The sequence below is a fragment of the Aulonocara sp. 'chitande type north' Nkhata Bay genome, linkage group LG3 (genome assembly GCF_057382095.1).
Source record: "Aulonocara sp. 'chitande type north' Nkhata Bay isolate Kocher_YH1m ecotype deep benthic linkage group LG3, A_spYH_male_GT1.1, whole genome shotgun sequence".
NCBI lineage: Eukaryota > Metazoa > Chordata > Actinopteri > Cichliformes > Cichlidae > Aulonocara > Aulonocara sp. 'chitande type north' Nkhata Bay.
Genome location: NC_141346.1, coordinates 69731241 through 69757137, shown reverse-complemented (window position 1 = coordinate 69757137; position 25897 = coordinate 69731241). Strand labels below are relative to the sequence as shown.

General features: G+C 42.5%; 1 protein-coding gene across 1 annotated transcript; it reads right to left on the bottom strand.

Moving 5' to 3' along the window:
* Positions 1 to 1706: 1706 nt before the first annotated feature.
* On the bottom strand, positions 1707 to 24859 carry LOC147336867 (uncharacterized). The gene is made up of 4 exons (XM_086285654.1): positions 24723 to 24859; positions 13855 to 13960; positions 3945 to 4877; positions 1707 to 3619 (listed from the first exon to the last, which is right to left on the bottom strand). Exons 2-4 carry the CDS (start codon positions 13870 to 13872, stop codon positions 2927 to 2929), a joined length of 1644 nt encoding a protein of 547 aa, XP_086141780.1. The 5' UTR covers positions 13873 to 13960; positions 24723 to 24859; the 3' UTR covers positions 1707 to 2926.
* Positions 24860 to 25897: the final 1038 nt, after the last annotated feature.

The window sequence follows — 25897 nt, the reverse complement described above, 5'->3', positions numbered from 1 at the left end:
GCTCCATCACCCTCACCTGTGCCGTCCAACGTCCCGCCACCAGCCTCCACTGCAGCAGGCCAGAGACCACACCCCTGCCACAATAAGTAAAAGTATATCCTTGCTGTACCCTTAATGGTAAATGTGCTAAATTAACCGCTGCCTTTGCCCCTTTGGGATTATTCTTATGTCACTGGGATGTTGACCTTTGACCTTCACATTAGAGAGATGGGCAGACATAATTAGTGTATGAATTTTAAAGTAACAGGTAATAAAGAGAGTGTAGCAAATGTAGTCAGGTTTATTACTCTGTATCACACATGAGTGCCCGAGGGAGGCGGGGCTGACTGGGGAGACACAGGAAACAGAGAGACAGGGCTGACTCGACATGAAACGATGAAACGTGGGACACGGGAACAGAAACTAAACACAGGCTGAAATGAACACTGAGGGAGGGAGAACTAAGATTACTGAGAGCCTGATAAATAAGAAGAACAAAAACCAAGAAAAACAAGAGTCAAAGAAAACCAAAAACACAAAGCATTGGGCCAGGACCCACTGCTGTGACATTTATATGTGATAAAAACATTAAAAACTGCTCAGGTGTTGAAATCTTTCTACGTATACTTTAGGTTCAGCTCTCCAGCCTGGCATTTGGTTAAGCATGATTCAAACATTTGATTTTGTTTAACTGGTTTTAATTATAGTTACTTTTTGTGAACATTTGTTGCAGCATTTAAAAATACATCATTTATTTTCAAACTTTTATTTGATTTAGAGCATCATATTTGACCAACGTAAATGTTTTAATTTCATATAAAATAACTGAAGCAGTGAACTAAATATCTGAAATCTTTCCTTCCTTAAAAGTTATAATCCTACTTAAGTTATAGTGCAAACGCTTAAGCAACAAATATACTTGATGCTAATTAATTCATATTTCCCTTTGATGTTGCAACTATGCGGTCACTTCTGTCTTTAAACAAAATAATATTTTCCAGTTACAGAAATCATAAAGTCCAAACTAAAGTGCTACTGTTGCTATATGCATTTTATATAAATCATGGATGATGGTCCTGACATGAAGGAAGAGAAAGTTACAGGTTGCATCCTTTGACTTTGTCTCCGTGCCTTTGGGCGATTTTCAGAAGGACAGATGTTTCTGTTCAATTCTTAAATCAATTTTTTCAAACACAAACACTATTTTAAAGCTTCTAGAGAGTAAAATATTCATGATAATTATAATAACAATAATAAAAACAAAAGCTCTCAGATCCATCAAACCAAGCAGCAGAAAGAACAATAACTGAAGAGAAAACTTTAACCTTGTAGACTTCATTATGTTCCAGCTGCTCTACAGATGCTGTGACCTCGAAATTAAGCAGGTCGTAAAGTATGTGCAGCTCAATAACTTCATAATCAGACCCTGTGGTATTTAGGCAGCAGAGCAACTAAGAATAACAACTACAAATAATGTTTTTAGGTTTCTGTTGTACTGCAAGGTTCTGTACAGGAGAACCAAACCAAGAGCAAATATTACGTCTCATTTACACCTGAGCACGAAGAGCCATCAACATTTAGCAAATTGAATCATCTTTGTTTAGATGCAAGAAGAATCATATAGAAATGAAAAAGTAGAAATAGAAATCCAGAGCAAAGATATCCTCTAATTCAGCGTAGCACATGTGCAGCTGCTGCGATTCACGTAAGCATTCGGCTCGTCGCTGTTGCAGATTTTTCTCTCGCTGTTCTGGCTCACAGCGCTGCAAACACAAAAATAAATATCCCCAAAGGTGTGAAAGGGAGCTAATTAGTAAGAGTATTGTTACTCTCCGCAGGAGTAGTCCAGCAGTAGAAATCAGTCCAATAACAAGGTGTGTAACATCTAGCAGGGTGACAGTAAAACCCAGGGTAACTTCTAAGGACCTCAACGTCTCTCTCACATTGTGCTTTTTAAACATGCTTCCATTTGTCACTTCAGTCTTTACTCTGAAATACAGGAAGAGAAATCATGGCTGAAACAATTTCTCATGAAACCAGGGGTGTGGTCCAACAGTCAGTTTGGTGAGGAAGGTTCCTAACTGAGAGAAGTGACCCAGAAGTATCTGTGTAGCAGCCACAATGAATCAAGATCATGAGCTTTATTAACTGATCAAAGTCTCTTCTTTCATCTTCTGTATCATTCAGTTTGCATTGGTAATGCCCATTATTGTAATGCTTTTTTAAGACGAGCAAAACTTTATTTCACTTTGGGTTAGCTGGGATAAGTGATGGATGGAGGGAATTTTACTTCAGCCACAGAAATCCTAAACAGGAAGGAGGAGCAGAGTTACAGTGGATCACTATCCAGCAGGGAAACAAGGTCTATTTCAATTTCTTGGCCATGAGTGAGATTTACTGAGTGGGCAAATTAGGGAGACGACACCATCAGATCCCGAGCCCTCCATGTGTTAATCAAGAGACGGCTGCTGTGCTACATCCATAAATAATGAATAAATTAGGAGCTAAAGCTGAAAGGACAGTTTATTTGTACCATCTTCACATAAACACATTCAAGAACATCACAGATGAAGAAACATTAAAAACTTCCACACTACATAAAGCAAGAAAAATAGTTTTTCTTTCAGGTGGTTTCAGAGAAACAGAAACATCAAACATCTCCAAGACTCTCTTTGAAAGAACTACAAACCTTTGTTCTCATGGTCCAATCATGAGTGAACTCCCCCGATGAAGCCTTGTGTGCTAAAACATGTCAGAGTTTTAAATGTTAAACATGAGTTTCCAAAACGTTTTGCTGGAGAACAATGAACTATTTGACTGAGTTTCAATCATTTACAGACGAGCAAAACCAGGACAGAGAAAAAAGGACAAAACTGACTCAGTAAAACACAGAAAAGAAGATCCCATGTAGATCTGTATTATGTAGAAGTTCAGCCCAGCAACCAGTTCAGTTCAACACAAGTTTAAATGATTCTATCTGAACTCTGTGGAGCCTGATCTCAAGCTTTTTGAGTCTGACACAGAAACCAGAGGATCTTTCTGTGTCTTCAGATTCACTGTGATCCAGTGATGGGAGTGATTTCAGCCCTGAGTGATCGCGCTGATGTTTGCACAGAGCAGACAATGAGGTGAATGTTTGGGCACATTGGTAACAGTGAAACAGTTTATTAGTAACGTGGGATCGTTTGTGTGCAGAGTATGAACTGAGATTCCTGAAGCTCTTGTCACACTGGTCACAGCTGTAGTTTCCTTCCATGTGTGTACGTTCATGCCTGTTACGAGTACTTGACTGTGAGAAGCTTCTCTCACAGTAGCTGCACTTGTGTGGTTTCTCTCCTGTGTGGACTTGTTTGTGTCTTTTAAGCTCACCTTCAGTGGTGAAGGATGACCCACACTGATCACAGAGGTGCTTTTTAACCCCACTGTGAATCAGTTCATGTTGTTTTAAGCGATGTGATGTGGTGAAGCTTCTCCCACATTCTTTGCAGTATTTCAGTTTGTCTCCAGTGTGTCTACGTTGATGTAGTTTTAGGGTCTTTTGCCGACTGAAAGTTTTTCCACAGAGGTCACAATGAAAGTCTTTCCCACCACCACAGTGATGACAGGGTTGAGAACTGGATCCATCTGTGTCGCTCTGCTTCTAAACAAAGACACAAAGACAGTGTAAGTCAGTCCTTCAACATTCGTATCCTGAACGTCGCCTGAAATAAAGAGCATCTCTGCAGACGTCCAACTACATTTGACTGTTTCAGTTAACACACTCAGTTTACTGGGCTGCAATAACTACAATACTACCACCATAATACTACAGTAATACTAAAATCATAACTGAAAGGAAAATCTGAATAATCACTCAGAGCTGCTTTTCCATGCAGTAGAATTGCTAACATGCTAACACAGTTTAATGAGCAGAGTTGTTCCAAACAGTCAGGCTAAAATGACAAGATAACAATATAAATACATACCTCACAGTAGCTGCACTTGTAGAGTCTCTTTCTGGTGTGGATCTGTTGGTGTCGTCTCAGGTGACGTGGAGATTTAAAAGTCTTCTCACACAGGTCACATTGATAAGGTCTCTCCTCAGTGTGGGTAAACATGTGTCGTTGTAACTGTGCATCTGTTGTAAACTGTTTGCCACACTGTTCACAGCAGTACACATCATGTCTGGTGTGAATGCGTAGGTGTATATTTCGGCTCCCTCTCTGGCTGAAAGTTTTTCCACAGATGTCACAGCTGTATGCCTTAATTCCAGAGTGGGTAACTAGATGCCTCTGTAAGTGGCTACTGTGAGTAAAAGCTCTGCCACACTGACCACAGCTGTATGCCTTAATTCCAGAGTGGGTAACTAGATGACTCTGTAAGTGGCTACTGCGAGTAAAAGCTCTGCCACACTGATCACAGCTGTACGCTTTAACTCCACTGTGGATGAGTTGGTGTTGTTTTAGGGAATCCTTCAAGGAAAAAGACTTTCCACACAAGTCACAGCTGAACCGTCTCTCTCCAGTGTGGATGACCTGATGCCGTTTTAGTGAAGCCCTCACAGTAAAACCCTTCCCACACTCGTCACAGCTGTATGCCTTAATTCCAGAGTGGGTAACTAGATGCCTCTGTAAGTTGCTACTTTGAGTAAAAGCTCTGCCACACTGATCACAGCTGTACGCTTTAACTCCTCTGTGGATGACCTGATGCTGTTTTAGTGAAGCCCTCACAGTAAAACCCTTCCCACACAAGTCACAGCTGAACGGTCTCTCACCAGTGTGGATGACCTGATGCCGTTTTAGTGAAGCCCTCACAGTAAAACCCTTCCCACACTCGTCACAGGTGTGTTTTTTCTCTCCCTTTCTTCTGTGAGGTTTGTCGGCCTCCTGAGAGCGCTGACTTCTGGCTCCATGTTGGTCCTGCAGTGACAGAGATACAAACAGAGGCAGTGAGTGAAATGCAGTCATGGAACAAACTCAACCTTCAAACTCCATTAACACTAGTTTTAAACCTGAAGGTGGAGCGTGGCACCAAACACCTTAAAGGTCTCTTATCCCCACCTGCTGGTAGTTCTAACACATTACATCCAACCTGCTGTTAAAGATAATTCATGACTGTTCAAACACTAAAATCATGCCCATCCTTCCTGATTGTACACACACACACACACACACACACACACACACACACACACACACACACACACACACACACACTATTTTATAATTTAGATTATTTTGTTGTTTCCTATTACATATTTCTATAATTTGTATAGATTTATACAGAATTATTCAGTGATAATAAATCCTATGTTTGTTTATTCTAAAGGAACCCCGTTAGCTTCCACAACAGATGTTGCTCGTCTTCCGTCAAATACTCACATAAAATATTACACAATAAAGTGGATTCAAGATATCCACATAATTTCACTCTTACATCCACAGTGAGGTTTCACAATTGTTCAAATATAAGCAATCAATAATAATAATAATAATATCAATAACATTGAGGCACATTACACAAATTTCAAAAACAAATCATGTCTTACAATATTTACAACAACTAAAAGCTCTGTAAATCGGCTTTTAAGTGTTCATTGAAGTTTTGAATAATTCTCTAATTTTTTAAGGCAACTTATCCCTTTTAAAAGTTGCTCTAAATGTAACAGTTTTACAAAACGTTACTTTTAACTCGAGCATTTACTAAATTGCAGCTTGTTGAAAACTGTGTAATATGATGATGTATTTCATCTGGATACTGCAGCTGAGCAGAATAAATGTGGTGTGTTTAACAGAATTGCTTTCTTTAGAACTACAAGTAAGCCATAGAATATTTTAGCCTGTACAGGAAGCCAAGAAAGGTTATTATGCATTTTATCAATATTAGTATAGTATGAACATCTTCACACTAATCTGGACGCCTTATTCTGGACTAACTGAAGTCTGTTAAGATCTGTCTTATTAGCTGCTGACCAAATGATTGAACAATACTCCAGATGAGACATTGCTAGTGCATTAATGACATCTTTCATAATGAAGAAGTGATACACAAAGAGCATTTCATAGCCATAGCTATGCCTTGTCGGCAGAGTTATGTGACATTAGTGATGTTTGTACTTTCGGCGTTAACTTGGTTTTAAAGCCTTTAAAATATACGCCGTTCAATAGTCGACCTTAATCTGACAGAGAATGTGATGATTTTGTGGATAATTAAAGTCAGTCATATATCCACAAACACAACAAGCTGAAAGTCAGTGATGCTGCTCGGTTTGCAGTCCTGAACATCACGGCACAAGCAGGATTCACTGCACTGTTAATGTTAGCTGTGTTATATTGCTGCCTCTGTTCGGTGGTGTCGAGCCAAACGCACTTTAACGTGTGTTTGAACGAGCTGACGGTTCACTCGTTAAGCTGAAAGAAAGATGCTTTAATCACAGCAGTCACACATGTGTCCACAGCACCATCTGGAACTCTTCTTGTTTACACTCGTAATAACACAAACACTAAATCCTGCTTCTCTGCTGCTGTTGTGTAGCAGTGTGTACACCTGAGACTGTCACCTGTCTGTCTGTCCTGCACTCTCTCTCTGTTTCTTTCTCTCTGATTGTGTAATAAAAGTATGAACATGTGTTTATAAGTTACACTTGTGTTTGAATCCTGCAGCTTATCACACATTTGATTTCCATGTGTGACGACTGCAAGTGTCCAGAGTGAGGACAGACTGAGGGAGCCACTGCTGCACATCATCTGTGAGGCTTTGCAGCCCTGATGATCCACCAGGACAAACTCAGCAGTGTGTGAGGAAGAGGAGGAGGAAGAGCAAGCAGCAGCTGACAGATGGAGAGAATAGACAGACTGTTCCCTGTTTGTGAAGGACTGCTAGGAAAGTTTAACATAACTGTCTGTGCTGAATCAGTCTTATTAGGTAATGTTCAAATAATGTGATCATCCCAGTGTTTCCAGTGTGGGAGAAAGTACTCAGGGCCTTCAAGTTACACACTATGAAAGGCAGCAACAAGTTTAATGTTCAGAAACCTAAAGTCTGTATCAGCAGCAGGATGGAGCTAAAAATAAATGTTGGTTTCAGTTCTATGAAGCTTTGAGTATTTTGGATCAGTAGCTGCTGTGTTTGTTGCATCATATTGCTGTAACTGTTTATATGCTTTATATATTCTGAGCTAAGTTGATCTATAGTGTTACATGATACACTCTCAGAAATAATATAAATATATATATAAATATGTATATATATATAAATAACTGTTAGTATCATGGTTGCTAGGCAACCAGGGCAGCGCGACGGACGCTAGACGTCCCATTTCACGAGCCTACGAGCCTCGCACTTCGGCCTTAGCGGTCTTTGAGTTCGCGGCCCTTGAGGACTTTAAAGCTGCAGAACCTGAATCGGGATACAGCCATGATGATCTCCTGCCTCGTGCTCGCCAACATTCTCACCTGAGTTAAGAAGACGATCACTGAAATGGTCTCAGCAGGTCCTTTGATGACAGCAATGAAATGCAGTGGTAAGGCTTTTTGGGGATTAAGTTCGTTTTCATGGCAAAGAAGGACGATGCAGTTCATCTGATCACTCCTCATAACATTCTGGAGTGCAGGCAAAATGCTATTATAAAAACTTAAGCAGCAACTTCTCCAGGTTCCAATATTTATGCAATTCTCAAACCTTTTGGCCACGACTGTATAACCTCTTCTGAAGTTTCGTGGATATTATACATGGTTATGCTCAGGATGTGTCGGCCAGTTTCCACTGGAAACGCCTTTTGGTTAAACTGTCAGCGAGGAATTAGCATTTGCACTGTTACATTTTTATATAACTTTAATGCACATAAACAACAGCTGCTTGTCTCGTGTCAATTCTATCGTCAGCTACATCGTTATGGCAAATGTTCAAATGTATACATGGAGTGAAGAATTATTAGGCAAATGAGTATTTTGTCCACATCATCCTCTTCATGCATGTTGTCTTACTCCAAGCTGTATAGGCTCGATAGCCTACTACCAATTAAGCATATTAGGTGATGTGCATCTCTGTAATGAGAAGGGGTGTGGTCTAATGACATCAACACCCTATATCAGGTGTGCAGAATTATTACGCAACGGGTCAAAAGAAGGACTTGACAGGCTCAGAAAAGTCAAAAATAGTGAGATATCTTGCAGAGGGATGCAGCAGTCTCAAAATTGCAAAGCTTCTGAAGCGTGATCATCAAACAATCAAGCGTTTCATTCAAAAGAGTCAACAGGGTCGCAAGAAGCGTGTGGAAAAACCAAAGCGCAAAATAACTGCCCATGAACTGAGAAAAGTCAAGCGTGCAGCTGCCAAGATGCCACTTGCCACCAGTTTGGCCATATTTCAGAGCTGCAACATCACTGGAGTACCCAAAAGCACAACGTATGCAATACTCAGAGCCAAGGTAAGAAAGGCTGAAAGACGACCACCACTGAACAAGACACACAAGATGACAGCGCATGAACAACGCGAGGCTCAGTGTCTCTCCAGAATCTGCTATTTAGCGGTTTTTTATCTACTTTTAACCGGATTATTCGTCCAGAATTGCTGTGCGTTGCTGACCTACAGCAGACAAGAGCTTCTGGACATCTGGACTCACAACTCCAACAGTTTTATCGCCGATCTCCGACTCATCCCAGAGATCTCCAGAACACTGGAGGCTGCCCACTCTCCCCGGCCGGGCGGAAGTGCACGCAGACGGCGCCGAGATCGTAAACAAAGGCGAGGTAGGCGCGGAGGGCTACGGGCTAAGCTAAAGCTAACACCACACCAGCTGCCTTTACCCAGTATTTTCCTCGCCAATGTCCGTTCTCTGGCAAACAAAATGGATGAGATACGGGTCTCCATCACTAACAACAGACGGATTATGGACTCAAATGTCATGTTTTTCACCGAAACATGGTTGAACAACAGCTGCCCGGACAATGCTATCGAGTTAGCAGGATGCCACACACACACCGAGCCGACAGGCTAGCAGATGACTCCGGCAAGACCAGAGGTGGAGGTTTGTGCATTTATATTAACAATGCTTGGTGCATGAACTCCACTACTACTGAGAGTCACTGCTCACCTAATGCGGAGTTTTTAATGGTCAAATGCAGACCTTATTATCTCCCCAGAGAACTCACTTCGATCATACTCACTGCCGTGTATATCCCCCCCGACGCTAATGCTAGGTTGGCCATGAAAGAACTTTCTGCAGCCATTAACAAACACCAGAACAAACACCCCGAAGCTGCTTTTATTGTTGCTGGCGACTTCAACCACACCAACTTAAAGACAGTCCTCCCCTCCTCCCTCCTCTCACCAACATGTCTCCTGCCACACCAGAGGAGACAAGACTTTAGACCATGTGTATTCCAACCTGGCTGGAGCCTACAAAGCCACACCCCTCCCCCACATTGGACAATCGGACCATCTCTCCCTGTTCCTCACACCTAGGTATTCACCACTCATCCAACGTGTGAAACCTGCTGTGAGGACAATTAAAGTGTGGCCAGAGGGGACAGACGCAGTGCTCCAGGACAGATTTAAAAACACAGACTGGAATATGTTCACCCACACAGACCTGGACCAGTACGCCTCATCTGTACTGGATTACATCTCCGAAACCACAGACAGTGTCACCACCCAGAAACGGATCACCATGTACCCCAACCAGAAGCCTTGGATGAACCGGGATGTTCGTCTCCTCCTGAACGCCCGCAACACCGCCTTTAGGTCAGGAGATGCACACGCCTACAGCACAGCCAGGGCTAATCTAAAGAAGGGCATCAAAAAAGCCAAACACCATTACAAAAAGAAGGTAGAAGAACACTTCTCCAACTCCAACCCCCGACGCATGTGGCAAGGACTCCAGACCATTACAGACTACAGGACCACCAAACCCTCCCCCGCATCCTCTGATGTCTCCTTCCTCAACGAGCTCGTTTTGAGCGAGGGGAACCCCACAACCACAACCAAAGCAGACATGACGCCAGACCACCAACCTCTGACTCTCTCCCCCACCGATGTAGGAGCGGTGCTGAACAGGATCAATGTCCACAAGGCTGCAGGTCCTGATGGCATCCCCGGGCGTGTTCTCAGAGCGCAGGGCTCTAGACTAACTTTTTGCCATGGGCGTACCAGTACGCCTAACTTTAAAAAGTTAGGCGTACCGGCACAAAAGTTAGGCGCACACAAATTTTCTAATAATTTATATAATATAATGTGTTTTTCTGGATACACTGTGCTTTTTCAGCATTCAAAGATTGATGACACCGTGTCAGAGCACTGGCTATGAATTTCAGAAGGATCAGGCCTTAACAGAAAAGTTAGCAATAGTTCTTTTCCTATTACAGCTACATCCACGTCTGTCGTGCCTAGGCTGCTCACTAGGGCTGGGTATCATCACTGATTTCTATAATCCATTCGATTCCGGTTTTCAAAGTCCCGATTCGATTCAACTTAGCCTCAGACAGTCAGAAATATTATAATTCTGATCATTTATCAGTACTGACTTCATCAGAATTGTGAGCATCACAGCAGATGCCTTTGTGTGAAAGTAACTGAGAATAAAACACAGAAAAACATGAAGGAGATTTTCCTGGTCTGGCTTTTTATAGCAGATAACCTTAAAATATTCTACAATGTTCTGCATATAAAGTTTAAATTTCTTCAGTATTGAACAACAGAAAAAAACAGGCTTTCTTGTTCGAGGTCATTTAAGTGAAAAAAAGAAAAAGAAAAGAAAAAGACAGCAGCCGCAGCGCTGTAAACAACGGTAGACTGGTGGGTAATAAGCGAATGAATAATACAGAAAACAGAGATTGGAGACGGGAAACTGTTCTTGAAGTACAGAGAGAGATAGAGAGAGCTAGCTGTGCATGAAGTGCGATTTTAATAGTCGTGGAAGCAAAACAGCAAAATTCAGCTCGGTGAATTTTGGTTGGAGAGACAAAACCTGCAGCTCAGAATCAGCGCAAAAAGACGTAAACACAGCGTGGACCGGACGCATCAGGATCGCTAAGCTCCGACAGCGTGTCCGTCTACGGGCCGTCGGGTGAGAAAGCCGAGAAAGACAAAGTTAATTCTGATGCGTCGAGTCTGTGCTGTGTTTACGTCTTTGTGTGGAATCCGTGTACCTGCTCTTATCTGCTGTTTGGTTGTTGTTGAACTGGTTTTGTGAGCTTTAATCTGAGAATCTGGCGTTTCTGGCAAAACACAGTTATATTTAAAAGTCGATTCAGGATTTAATGAATTGATATCGCTTTATTCAAGCTACTCACCTCCCACTTCCACCTGCACTTTCAACTGGACCACGGCCAATCAGAGAGGTCCCGCCCCTGACTATCTCTGATTGGTTTAGTCCACGATAGGGGCAAAATGTGTGTCTGTTGTTGACCACAGGGAAGGTTGCAGATTTTTTTTTTTTTTTTTTTTTGCTACCCGAACAGTTGGTCGCACAGGTGCAACCAAATATTTTTTTTTAGTCGCACCACTGAAAAATTTGGTCGCATTTGCGACCAAATTGGTCGCACTCTAGAGCCCTGGAGCGTGTTCTGGGGAGGTTGCAGGAGTGCTCACAGACATATTCAATCTGTCCTTGGCCCACGCTGTGGTACCGGCCTGCTTCAAATCCACCTCCATCGTCCCGATACCCAAAAACTCCAACCCATCTTGCCTCAATGACTACCGCCCAGTAGCACTCACCCCCATCATCACTAAGTGCTTAGAGCAGCTGGTCCTAGCACACTTCAAATCCTGTCTCCCCCCCACCCTGGACCCCCACCAATTCGCATACCGCCAGAACAGGAGCACAGAGGATGCTTTCTCCATCGCACTGCACTCTGTCCTCTCACACCTGGACAACAACAACACCTACGCCAGAATGCTGTTTATAGACTTCAGTTCAGCATTCAATACAATCCACCCCTCACAACTCATCAGGAAACTGACAGACCTGGGCATCAGTTCCCTCATCTGCAAATGGTTACTGGACTTCCTGACCAATCGCCCCCAATATGTCCGGCTGGATAACCACTGCTCATCAACCATCACAATGAACACCGGTGTACCACAAGGCTGTGTGATGAGCCCTTTCCTCTACTCCCTCTTCACCCACGACTGCAGACCTGCTGATGGTTCCAACACCATCATTAAGTTTGCAGATGACACCACGGTGATTGGCCTCATCAGTGACAACGATGAGGCCGCCTAAAGGGAGGAGGTGGATCGTCTGGCTGAGTGGTGCGACACAAACAACCTGCTGCTTAACACCGAGAAGACCAAGGAGCTCATCGTGGACTACAGGAGGAATGCTGACCCACATCCACCCATCCACATTAAGGGGACGGCTGTGGAGCGTGTGAGCAGCTTCAAGTTCCTGGGAGTCCACATCTCCGAGGATCTCACCTGGTCGACCAACTGCTCCAAGCTGGTCAAGAAGGCTCACCAGCGCCTCTTCTTCTTGAGGACTCTGAGGAAGAACCACCTGTCCTCAGACATCCTGGTGAACTTCTATCGTTGCACCATCGAGAGCATCCTGACCAACTGTATAACAGTCTGGTACGGGAACTGCTCTGCCTCGGACCGGAAGGCGTTGCAGAGGGTCGTGAAAACTGCCCAGCGCATCGCCGGAGCACCACTTCCTGCCATAAAAGACAGCTACAGGAAGCGGTGTCTGAAAAGGGCTGGGAAAATCATCAAAGACCCCAGTCACCCATCACATGGACTCTTCACCCTCCTGCCCTCTGGGAGGCGCTACAGGAGCCTCCGGACTAAGACCACCAGGTACCGGAACAGCTTCTTCCCCACAGCTGTCAGACTCCTGAACTCTGCCTCCTGACATCTGACCCACGTTAACTTATGGACTCAACATACACACACCCACAATGGACAACTGTACCCTATTAGAATCACCTTGTTGTTGAATTGTGCTATACAAATAAATTTGCCTTGCCTTGCCTTGCCTATTTCAGGAAGCCGGTTTAGAAAACACAGAGTGAAAAATGATACTCAGGGTTGAGTAACCCCGAAATGTCCAACTCGGAATATTCGGTTTCAGAAAAGCTGATAACAAGTAGTTCAGTCAACGCGGAGTTGCTTTAACCCCAAGTTAAGCACACGCACGAGGATACATAAAGCCCTGATTAGTGGAGCACAGATTAAGCAAGTCACCATGGAGACGGAGGGAAAGAAGGTGCGGTCAATGTATTTCACAGCGCTTGAGGCCGAAATTCTGATGGCAGCATATGCTGATAACATGCAAATTTTGCAGAAAAAAAGTAACACAGCCTCAGCTGCAAAAGAAAGGGAGCATGCATGGCAAAACATAGCCGACAGAGTCAATGCGTGAGTGTTAATTTAAACATTGATCTAGGGATTTCCACCCATTTAACACGTTATTTTATTATATTTCATTTTTTATTTTATACATTTTATTTTGTGACGTGATGTGAGCGCAGGTGCAACCCAACAGGCCCCATGGCAGGCTTTTGAGTGTCCTTGCAAAGAAAGGTGGCTATATTGGTCGCTGCTTTGTTTTTGAATGTCAGAAATGTATATTTGTGAATGTGGAGATGTTATATTGGTTTCACTGGTAAAAATAAATAATTGAAATGGGTATATATTTGTTTTTTGTTAAGTTGCCTAATAATTCTGCACAGTAATAGTCACCTGCACACACAGATATCCCCCTAAAATAGCTCAAACTAAAAACTACTTCCAAAAATATTCAGCTTTGATATTAATGAGTTTTTTGGGTTCATTGAGAACATGGTTGTTGTTCAATAATAACATTATTCCTCAAAAATACAACTTGCCTAATAATTCTGCACTCCCTGTATATGGTGATAAATATCTTTGGTCATATGGTCCTGCTCTGTCTGTCACCTTCTGTGTTGAGCTCATTGTTTCCTCTGTAGTGGCTGAGCTGAGTCCAAGTAGCTGAAAATGTTCCTCTGCTGCTCCGTCAGACTCTCCTCCTCCTGCTGATCAGCTGGGACACAAAACAGATCTTTGTTAGGCTCCACACTGCACTGAAGAGTCAAAGTGTCTCATATGTTCATCTGACAAGTAAAAGAACACATTTTTGTTTCCCGAGGTGGGCAACTTGTTGGAAACAAACACAAAAGGTTTGAGCACTGATACCTGCCATTGCTGGCATTGAAAGATGCAACGCCAGCAATGTGGATTGTCAAGACTCAAACCAATCATCAAGCAAAGACAACAGGGATCATTTGTTTCTGTTTATTTAGCATTCACAGCATTTGTAGTTGCCTTCTGTGCAGGGGAAGTCCACGCACACTGTGTGGTACCGCCATCCGCAGAAGGTGCATTCAACCTCTGTAAGAGAAACGAGGTTGTCTGAGACTGAAGTGATATTCACTAAAGAAGTGGTGATTTGTAAAACTTCACATTTTGATCCGGGACGTACTCTGCATGAAAACAAGTGCTCACTCTTCCTGCTCAACAAATGACAAGGGCGGAGCCTTATACCACGTGATACAGAAGCTGTGCCGTGTGATGCTAAAATTAGCAGGGAAACAACAACGGAGAGCACGTCAGGGATGACGAGAAAGTGACAGGAGAAAATCCGTCCCGGTCAACCACCCAAACATCAATAACGGGAACCTTATACAGCGCTTCCCTATACACGTCGAACTCCCGCAGGCACAAAGACATTACGGAGGCTATCACTTATCACCTGACCAAAGATATGGCTCCATCAACACTGTGCAAAACGAGGGATTTAGGAAAACGATCAACACCCTAGACAAACGCTACACAGTGCCGTCCCGCAACTATTTTTCTATTGTTGCACTACCTGCTCTGTACACGCAGCGTCGAGCAACGGTGGAGACGGAATTTCAAGCAGGACAACATTTTGCTGCAACAACAAAACGTGAGACATTTGTTGTTTTATGTTTATTTATTGTTATGAGAGAATCATGATCTCAATTCTAAGCCAAAAAATCGTGATTCTCATTTTATGCAAAATCGTGCAGCCCTAACATTAACACAAAACTATTGTTTCACCAGAGAAACACACATGAAGAGAGAGAGAGAGACAATAACAGCTACCAAACAGTCGTCATAATTTGTCACACAATGAGAAAAGGACAAATCAACAAGTAACAATGACTAATTAATATTAAAATCTGTAACATAATGTATTGTTTGGAGTTTAGTCTGATTGGTTCAGGATGAGCTGCCATTATCCAATCACACGTCTGCTTACCTGCATCTTTTCTCTTTTTTCTAACCCGAGCACCTGATGGCTTTGAACTTTTGTTGTCCATCTTCCATTGGTTTGAATTTTGCGCTCCAGTACAAACACAAATCCCCCAACCCGAGGATCAGCACAATTAACCTAACAGCAGGCACGTGCAGAGGGGGGGCTAGAGGGGCTTGAGCACCCGCCCCTTTCCTGATGGGTGCCCAAGGTGCCCTTTTGTTGAGGCAACTTTTTTTTTTTTTTAATTATTATTATTATTTTTTTAATGTGTGTGTGCGTGCGGAGTCCTGTCTGTGCCCCTCAACAATAATATTTAACTATTAATCACAGTTTTGCTAAATAAAAGGATCTGGCTTGCATCAGTCACATGATCACATTTAACCAATGATCGCCCTTGACGGCAGAACGCGCTGGTTACGAGCCGGGAACGAGCTCACAAAGAGCACGCGCATTTTCAGCAATCCGGAGCTGTAGGAGAAACACAAGTTAACTCAGAGACACAGACTGATGCGACAAAACCAGTAAGTAGGTGTACAGCGCACACTGTAGTGTGTAGCACACAGGAGTGTTAGCTTATTACGTACACGTTGGTAAGCTGTCTTGTTGCCACTGACGAACTGAAACAAACAAGCGTGCTGTGTGTGCAACAGCGCGACAAACATTACCTGTCCTTTTATTAACTGCACAAGTAGTGCTGGTCATAGCTGCTGGCTACCTGTGTAAGGCTGTAATGGGTCTGTAGCTCTGTCACCGTTTTAGGGAACATATTTAGTTTTAAAGCAAGTTTCCGGGCTTTTCCTGCCTTTCTGGAGGGATTATATTTCACTAAAAACGATCTAATATGCATGTCCACATAATTATGCATTATTATAATTATAATATATTAAAAACACAAGCTGTATTTTAAAGAACATACATTAAGAAGCAGATTATATTAGATTTATATTTTAAATAAGACAACATATGGATGTTACAGCAGTAAAATGATTGTATCTCTACAGTTTAAAAATGTAATAAGCTTTGCCCTGCACAGAGTGGATAGTGAAACAAATGGAATCATCATAAATACATTATTTCATATTTATTACTTCCCCCTCCTCTTTGCTTTATTATTGTAGCTCTAGTAATAAATAATAATGTAAGGATTCTGGATCAGCACAGTGATCCCCACAGTATATACAGTATTCTGAAGAAGGTCTAAAATGTCACTGTGTGTGCATGTGTGTGTTTTATTTAGATGGATTTTTAAAAAAAATACTACTCATGATATAACATTGTGCAGACATGGCTGGTAAGGACATGAGGAGGAAACAGCAGGAGCTGTGTGAGGCTACTAAAGGCAGGGCTATAACATTTTTCTGTCATCATTTTATTATAGATTAAGTGCTGGAGTTGTTAGGTGTGGATAATTAGATTATAGTTTATTGCAATAGCAAGTTGTGCCTTGTTCTCACATAGACAGCAAGTGCAGAGTGATATATGAAATGATGGGATGGAAGGAAGAAGAGAAGCAAAGAGTGATTCACAGGCAGAGCCTAAATTATTTCTCACAGTTTTTGTTGCCTTATGGTTCCAAGCGCTGTCACCAATCTTTGCATTTTGTTATTATCTCATGACACTTGTTTAATCAGCTACCATCTCTCCTGTGGACTTTTTAATCTCTACAGTCTCAGACCAACACAGCCCTGCCCTCATAGCTGGACTGGCCATCGTGCATACCGGGCACTTGCCCGGTGGGCCGCTGGCGATTTTTTGGTGTTTTTTTGGGAAGGGTATAAACAATGAAAGGCGTTGGATTGGCGAATTGGTCATGATCGACTCTGGGCTGGACCAATTACAGCCGAGGAGGTCGGATGCACCCTCCCCCTTGTTTAGCAATCTTATAGACGAACTAAAGAAAATGGAGAACAAAAAAAGGAAAGGAGGTGCCGAAAAAATTAGGGCCAAAAAGAAACAAGCCCTTCAGGCAGACGCTGCCAAATGTGTGAAAATTACTGAATTGTTTGGTGGTAGCTATGGCATAGCTTCCATAGATTTAGCAAGATCAGCAAGTGGTGGAGGCCAGCATGTGGATGAAGGAAAGGGGTGGCAAGAGGAGGAGAGACCCGAGGCGGCCGCCGGTCATAGTGGCAGAGGAACTGAACTTCAGGTAAGAAGTTATGACCTGCTGTCTATCTGTGTCAGATAGAAACTAATTTTAGTTGTAGTTTGTTTTCGTTGTGGTGACTTTATACAGTCGCTTAGAATAACTCGTACAGCGTAACTAGCATGACGGAGTTTATATACTGCTGGGCGGGTGCTATGAAGTTACTGATAGTAAATTTTATTTTATGCTTAAGGTTAGTTTCTCAAACTTCTCAAAATCTTAACAAACTGTGCCAATCCTTACATGTTGCACCAGGCTGATTTATCATCAAAAGTGGAGAAGTCTGTGACAGAGGAGACAGAAGAGCAAGAGAGAGAGATGGAAGAGCAAGAGAGAGAGATGGAAGAGCAGCAGAGAGAGATGGAGCAAGAGAGAGAAATAAAAGAGCAAGAGAGAGAGATGGAAGAGCAAGAGAGAGAGATGGAAGAGCAAGAGAGAGAGATGGAAGAGCAAGAGAGAGAGATGGAAGAGCAAGAGAGAGAGATGGAAGAGCAAGAGAGAGATGGAAGAGCAGGAGAGAGAGATGGAAGAGCAAGAGAGAAAGATGGAAGAGCAAGAGAGAAAGATGGAAGAGCAAGAGAGAGAGATGGAAGAGCAAGAGAGAGAGATGGAAGAGCAAGAGAGAGAGATGGAAGAGCAGGAGAGAGAGAGATGGAAGAGCAGGAGAGAGAGAGATGGAAGAGCAGGAGAGAGAGAGATGGAAGAGCAGGAGAGAGAGATGGAAGAGCAGGAGAGAGAGATGGAAGAGCAAGAGAGAGAGATGGAAGAGCAAGAGAGAGAGATGGAAGAGCGAGAGAGAGATGGAAGAGCGAGAGAGAGATGGAAGAGCAAGAGAGAGAGATGGAAGAGCAAGAGAGAGAGATGGAAGAGCAAGAGAGAGAGATAGAAGAGCAGGAGAGAGAGATGGAAGAGCAGGAGAGAGAGATGGAAGAGCAAGAGAGAGAGAGATGGAGCAAGAGAGAGAGAGAGATGGAGCAAGAGAGAGAGAGAGATGGAGCAAGAGAGAGAGATGGAGCAAGAGAGAGAGATGGAGCAAGAGAGAGAGATGGAAGAGCAGGAGAGAGAGATGGAAGAGCAGGAGAGAGAGATGGAAGAGCAGGAGAGAGAGATGGAGCAAGAGAGGGAGATGGAAGAGCAGGAGAGAGAGATGGAAGAGCAGGAGAGAGAGATGGAAGAGCAGGAGAGAGAGATGGAAGAGCAAGAGAGAGAGATGGAGCAAGAGAGAGAGATGGAAGAGCAGCAGAGAGAGATGGAGCAAGAGAGAGAGATGGAGCAAGAGAGAGAGATGGAAGAGCAAGAGAGAGAGATGGAAGAGCAAGAGAGAGAGATGGAAGAGCAAGAGAGAGAGATGGAAGAGCAAGAGAGAGAGATGGAGAAGGAGAGAGAGATGGAAGAGCAAGAGAGAGAGATGGAAGAGCAAGAGAGAGAGATAGAAGAGCAAGAGAGAGAGATGGAAGAGCAAGAGAGGGAGATAGAAGAGCAGGAGAGTGAGAGCCAGGGCATTGATTACTTTGCTCGCCCTGAACCTGCCATATTACAGGCCTTCTTAGATTACCACCCACAGCAGAACAGTAGCAGTGCAGTTGTGATGAGGGTGTTCAGCTGTAGAGATGGCACCAACAGGAAGTGGCTTACTTATTGCAAAGAACGCCATTTATTGTTCTGCTTTGTGTGTCTGGCATTTGCAAGGCTGACTGACACCAGCACATTTATAACAGGCATGAGTGACTGGCGACATATACATCTGCGCACAGAGGAGCATGAAAAGAGCAATACACACCAGACCTGTGCTGAAGCTTTTTTCTTAAGGTGCTCAAAAGGCAACATCAGGAGCTTGTTTGCTGGCAGTCAGTTGTCAGCTCACAGAGCACAAGTGAAAAAGAGACGGCAAGTTTTAGAGCGTATAGTGGATGTGATCAAAGTACTTGGGAAGAGGGGACTCAGCTATAGGCATGTGGAGAATGAGGCTGCATACACTTTAGGTGATAACACCATCGATCATGGTAACTTTGTGGAACTAATTGTGTTATTAGGCAAGTATGATATGTGCCTTGGAGAACATTTGAATGACTGCATTGAAAAAAGCAAGAAGTTGCATCAGACCAGTGGATCAAGAGGTAGAGGATCTCTCATCACCCTACTCTCCAAAACAACTGTCAACTCAGTGATTGATGCACTTGGCCATCTCCTTCAAGAGAGCATCGCCAGTGATGTCCAGAAAGCTGGGATGTTTTCTGTTCAGCTAGACACAACCCAAGACATCACAGGTTATGATCAGTGTTCAGTAATCATCAGGTATGTTACTGAGTCTGTGCAGGAGAGGCTTGTCTCCATAGTGAGGTGCGAAGCATCCACGGGGCAGTACTTTGTAAACTTGCTTTCCGGAGTTTTAGAGCATCTGAATCTAGACAAGGCCATGTGCATTGGGAATGCAACAGATGGTGCTTCAAATATGCAGGGCCAGTACAAAGGCTTTTCAGCACTTATGACTGCCCAGTCTCCAACTCATGTTCATGTGTGGTGCTATGCACACATACTTAATCTTGTGATTGCTGACATAACACAAAGTGTCATTGAAAGTGGATCACTCTTTAATTTACTTAATGACATAGCTGTGTTCATCAAGGAGTCCTATCACAGGGTTAATCTGTGGGAGAAACAAACCGAAAACACAAGACACAGACGCCTCAGTCCAATAGGTGAGACACGGTGGTGGGCCAAGCATGATGCCCTCCAGAAAATCTTTGGACATTTTGGAAAACCAGATGATGGCCTCTTCGTTGATGTAGTGCTGACGATGGAAGCCATTGAAAAGAGGGAAAAAGAAAAGCCAGCTGTTTGTGCCAAAGCACGAGGCTTTAAAGAGGCATGAAACTGTGTTAACAGCACAGATATTTCTTAGAGTGTTTGAGCAACAACTCCTCTGTCAAAGTACCTCCAGTCAAAGGGGATGGACATTCTCTCTGCCCATCATATGGTGACTGCCACACAAGGTGGCCTCAAAAGTATTGCCAGGGACTTTCCAACTGTGAAGACAGCTGCAGACACATTTGTGAAACAGACAAATCAAAAACTAGAGGAGAGGGAGAACAACACAGACATGGAAGTGGAGGCTGAACTACCTAAAAAGAGAGCCAAAAGGAGAAAAGGCATGGCCGGAGAGATGCCTGAAGATGAGTTGCAAATCAATGCTGAGAAATCATATGAGGTGAAAGTGCACAACATCATCCTGGACAGTTATTGAAGCAATCCACAGACGATTTGTCATACATGGCCCTCTTCTTGCCGATTTGGCATGGTTGGACCCCAGGAAGTTTAGCCAGGTCAGAACAGTTTCTCTTCCAAGTAATGCATTTCAGAACCTCAGCGCCTGTCTACTTAAATTTGACAGCAGGGCTACAGTTAATAACCTTCAGTCAGAACTGAAACGTTTTGCTGAACAGTGGGAAAGGCTTAAGACATCACATGTAGATGAGTACACGACCAGAACAGCAAAGGACAGATCTGAAGAATGGGACGAAGAAAGTGAAATTGTGACCGAAAGCTGTGGTTCTTGCAAAAATTGCCCACTGTGCTGCTATCAAATACTCAGGCGGTTCAACATGCTGTCTGATGCCTATCGTCTCCTTGGGCTGGCATACAAGTACCTGCTGACCCTCTCCCTCACTCAGGTTGCCTGTGAAAGAACATTCTCTACACTCAAGTTCATTAAAAGCAGACTCCGAAGCAGCCTGTCTGCAAACAAGCTGGAGATGTTTATGCTGATGGCCACTGAAAAGGACATTCTCATGTCATTGGACTCTGACATGGTCATTGACAGGGTAGCTGAGAAGAGTGACCTGCTGAGAAAGCTCCTTTTGTAACCTGGTGAGGTGAAATAAAAATGAGCAAAACATTCCTAATTATCTATTGTTAATATTAAATTCAGCTTTATTGTTATTGCCTAAATGAATACGTTTAGTATCTACCTTCACTTCAAACAAGTCAAGTGATTGGTAAATGCTTAGAATTTGTCCATCTTAATAGATAGAATAAATATGAGATTGGAGTATTAGGCATTTATAAACATATATTCTTACAGTCTTAATCTGTCATTGTTTCATTTCAGATGCTGTCAGTCATTTTAGGAGGACTGAAGTGTGTTCATTTTAAGTAAGTACTATATGGAATATGATTCAACCATTTTTCTAGAGTAAGCATACCAGTACTGTCATCGTCTGAAAAAATCTATTAAGTACAATTCTTTCTCAACCTTCACTGTCTGTCCTTTCACTTCATAAAGGTATCCATGTCTTAAGATATGTTCAGTGTTGCTGCTGTGGAAGTGTTGTAGATGACCTTTTATTGATGAGTGAATAGTCTTTGGTGATACAATTCAATCATAATCTGTCCTTTATAGATTTTAATATTCATCTAATCTTTATTCCTTTCTGTCCTGTTTGTCAGGGTCTGATCATACATTGTTTGTTTAAGAGGTTCGAGACCATTCAACTTTTTAAGTTCATCAACGTAAGTACTAGTGTATATGATTTCTCTAATTCCTTTCTGGAATAAAGATGCCAGTACTGTGATCATCTGAGCAAGTCCATCAATTGCCATTCACAGTTCTTTGTCCTTTCACTTGTGTCCTGTTTTTCAGGGTCCCATATAATTTCTTCAGAAGTAAGTACTGTATATGATGCCAGTATTTTCCCATATTTTCTAGATACTGTATTAGTACTGTGTGTAAAATGCCATCAAAAACTCAATTAAGTGTTATTCTTATTCTTCTTTCTCACCTTTCTTTCTCTGTCTCCTTTCATATTTAAAGGTTGCTGTGTTAACAAAATATATTGTGCTACCATGCTGTTTTCTATTGTTTTGGTAAATAAATACTTTATGAAAATATCCCTAAATCTGTCATTTATTAATTTTAATATTAATTAATGATCATGTCTCACCTCTAGTGTTCTTGGTCTTAATTTCAGGTTTCTACCATGTGTTGTAGATAGTTCAGGAGGTTAACTCTACCAAGCAGTCTTTTTGTTTCCGCTATGTACTGTTTAAAATCCCGAATAGGGAGAATGGTGTAGGTTTAACTTTATTAGATTGATACATATATACCAGCAAGGCAGTGTACATCAAAGCAGTTGTTTTCATGCAAAGGCTTTATGGTTTTTCCTATAGCGATTGACAGACCACGTGACTTTGCGCATTGCATGCCGGGAACTCGTGGCAAAACAATCCAAGTACCGCATCAAATACAAGCATTTGCAATTGCAGCACCGCAAAACGTTCATTCTCCGGTTCCAATACCTTCTTGATTTTTCTTTGCCGCACAAAAAAGGTATGTACAAAACAACGGAGAACAATGCCGGTCCGTACAAAGACAGACTCGACGAAAAGACAAAGAAAAGATACGAGGAAAAATCAAAGGAGTGAAAGGGTCAGACCCTTACGAGCACACAGAGGGACAAAAGACGTTAGCGTGCTGCCCAACTTTCACCACGCTCAGATTTATAATTATACGGTTCTTGGAGTGAGTGCATACACTCATGAAGTTTAGTAACTTCAGGTCACTGCAACAAGCCCAGGTACAGTTTACCGACGGATGGGTACAGGACCTTGAAATGCACCGAAAGACCATCGTACAAACAAACGTAAGTTTACCTTTGTTCGTCTCACAAATCGTCGTCATAAGTACACATTCGTTAACCGTGTATTAATATAACCTTTGAGCTCAACGGTAATTAATTAGTAGTGGAAAAATAATTGTAATATTTGAGCCATTTCTGCTGTCCAACTACTTCTTACAAAACACATTTTTAATGTTAATTAGATTTTTTTTTACGGCATAAATAAAGGTTATATAAAAGTCACTGCCAAAGACTGATTGCGGCTTCTACCTTGTTACACTAATGTTGTTTGTAGCTCAGTATGACTTTATGTCATCCATGAGGGATGCATTTGACATATGTTTCACATATTATAGCCCAACAAGTTACTTATAGCAATTTAAATACGAGCAATCAGTTTCTTTGCAAATACCGGAAATCAGTTTTTGGCAGACAATCACTTTTTGGCACAACACCGGCTATTGCAGTTAATAATACAGCAGCTTCTTGCCATTTTTTGTGTTTCTTTTTATCGCTGTGTAACTGAGTTCAATTGAAAGCCTGCATGCGCTAGTACCGCTTGTCAAAAGTTCCCAGAATCCTTTGCGGTTTTATCCATGAATGACGTCACATTTTTGGTGGGCCGGTCTCCAGTCAAAATGCCCGGGCCGATTTTTTGTCCCAGTCCAGCCCTGCCTGCCCTCCAGCACTATCCACAGCAACCCCTCAACAGCAACATTGTACCCATCAGGTAAAGTATCGGCTACGTTTGCTTTGCCTTGTTGCCCATATTAGACTCTTGATGAAAGTGTGTTGTTGTTATTCAGCCTGGTTCAATGTGCCCCTTTTTAACTTTGAGCACCCGCCCCTTTAAACCTCTCTGCACGGCCCTGCCTAACAGACCTACACCTTAGTTCACAGATTCACTTTGTCTAAGGTTGATTTCTGGGATTTCACACAACCCAGGATTCAGATCGTGAATCCATGATGGGCTTGGATTTACATCATTATAAATGAAATGTACTCTACTTGGAAGCAGCCGGCCCCGCCCCTTTTGACGGGTTGTGTGAGACTTTAAATCATCAAACTGTAAATTATAAATTTAAATTGTTATTGATCCTAAAGTGTCGATTTATTTTCTTACTCTTCTTATATTTATTGTTTGTTTACTTGCACCGCTGTAACTGCAGCCTCGTCGTCTCGTCTCTCTATATGCTGGACTGTCTGTAGCGGAGATGACAATAAAGTTTACTTTGACTTCAGCAGCGCGCAGGCGCACCGAGGGCTCTCGCGCTCACTTTATAGAATTTAGAAAAAACATGGGTGCAGATTATAAGTCTGTATCATAATATCTGTTTGTTGTTTTTATTTTGTTTTGCGAGTTGGTTATTAGATGCCGCTCCAGCCAGCCAGAGACTCCCCGCCGCCCCGCCCTCTCCTCCCTGTGCCGCCAGCAGCAGGCGCACCTCGCAAACGGAGGGCGCCCTTACTCCCAGCAAATGGCTGATAGAAAACCGATCGGTGCCTACGAATTTCCCAATATGCGCTGGCATGACGTCGGGGAAGCATGGGTACGACCGATTATTTTATTTTTTTCTTGCCAATGCCCGTGATGCCCCCCCCACCACGATGCATTCTATTGGTTTGCACACTTACACACACCCAGCTGTGGTTTCCTGTTTTGCTGGACTCTGGAGAGCCCCGCCTTTAACGCTCTTCTCTCACAGAGAGCAACAGAAAACTTGGAAAAACTCCAGATTGACTGAACTCAGTTCAAAGTTACCTTGACACCTTTAGATGTGAGACGTAGTGATGGTCCGCTTGAAGCTGACGCTCCGGTGCGTGTGTCAGAAAGATCAACGCGCTGCTTCAGAAGCACCGTGTCGAGGCTTGATTCGTTTGGCCAGAGTCACGTGATCAGTGACGTCTGAAGCTTCGTTTAGAACGTACCTTTTTTTAAATCGAACTTTATTGAAACACAATGAGTATACAACATACAAACAGATGAAGTTTACAAAAGAACAGAACATGAACATACAGAACCAGGAGTAAAAAAAATATGATATGAGTAGGCGAAAAAAATCAACATATAAATATTGTTCTGAGAGGCTTTTTGTTGGTTGAGTCTGAAATTGATTGTATGTACAATTCATATCCTTATAAAAAGGCAGAAATATGGTGTTTTATTAATAAATTTACATTTATGGATATAAAATAGCTAAAAGTATTAACAAATTTTTTATAAAAAAACATTTATCATTCTTCCTGGGGAACTTAAAGAAAAAGAATAAAACATTTTCCCATCGTAAAGAAAACTCCCTTAAAATATGGACAATAACAAAACTGCTAAATTCTTCCAGAATCTCTGTGTAGAGGAACCAAAAGAGATGTGCCACAGTTTCTGGATGATCCCCACAGAAAGTTCAATTAGTATTTATGTCTCTTTTAAATGTCACCATATAGTGACTGGCTGGGTCACATTTATGAAGAATTTTATATGAGATTTCCTTCACCTTGTTCACAATTAGATATTTATGGGATCATCCAGACTGTCTTCCAGGTGATATCTGGAACATGTCGGTTCCAGTAAGATATTCTATATATGGGAGAGACATGATATCTTCTTGGAATAAACTACGTATTCTCTTATTGCTGTTACCAAGTTCCTGTGAAAAGCAGATTTTTCCCACTGCTGACTCAGCTGGATCAGGGAGAGTGACTGAGGCAGATATTGAGCTGTCAGTGTTTTTATATAACATTAAAGTCCCTGAGGGTATGGCACCAAGCACCATTGAGAATTCCCCAACACTGACGGGAAAATTATATAGTGTAAGGAATTCATTGTAAGTAAGTAGTACTCCCTCGTTAAATTTTAAAACTTAGTAGCGGCCGCCATTGTTGGCAGCTGAAATTTGGCTGGGCCGCGCTATGAATTCTGGGATATGGTGGGCCACGAAG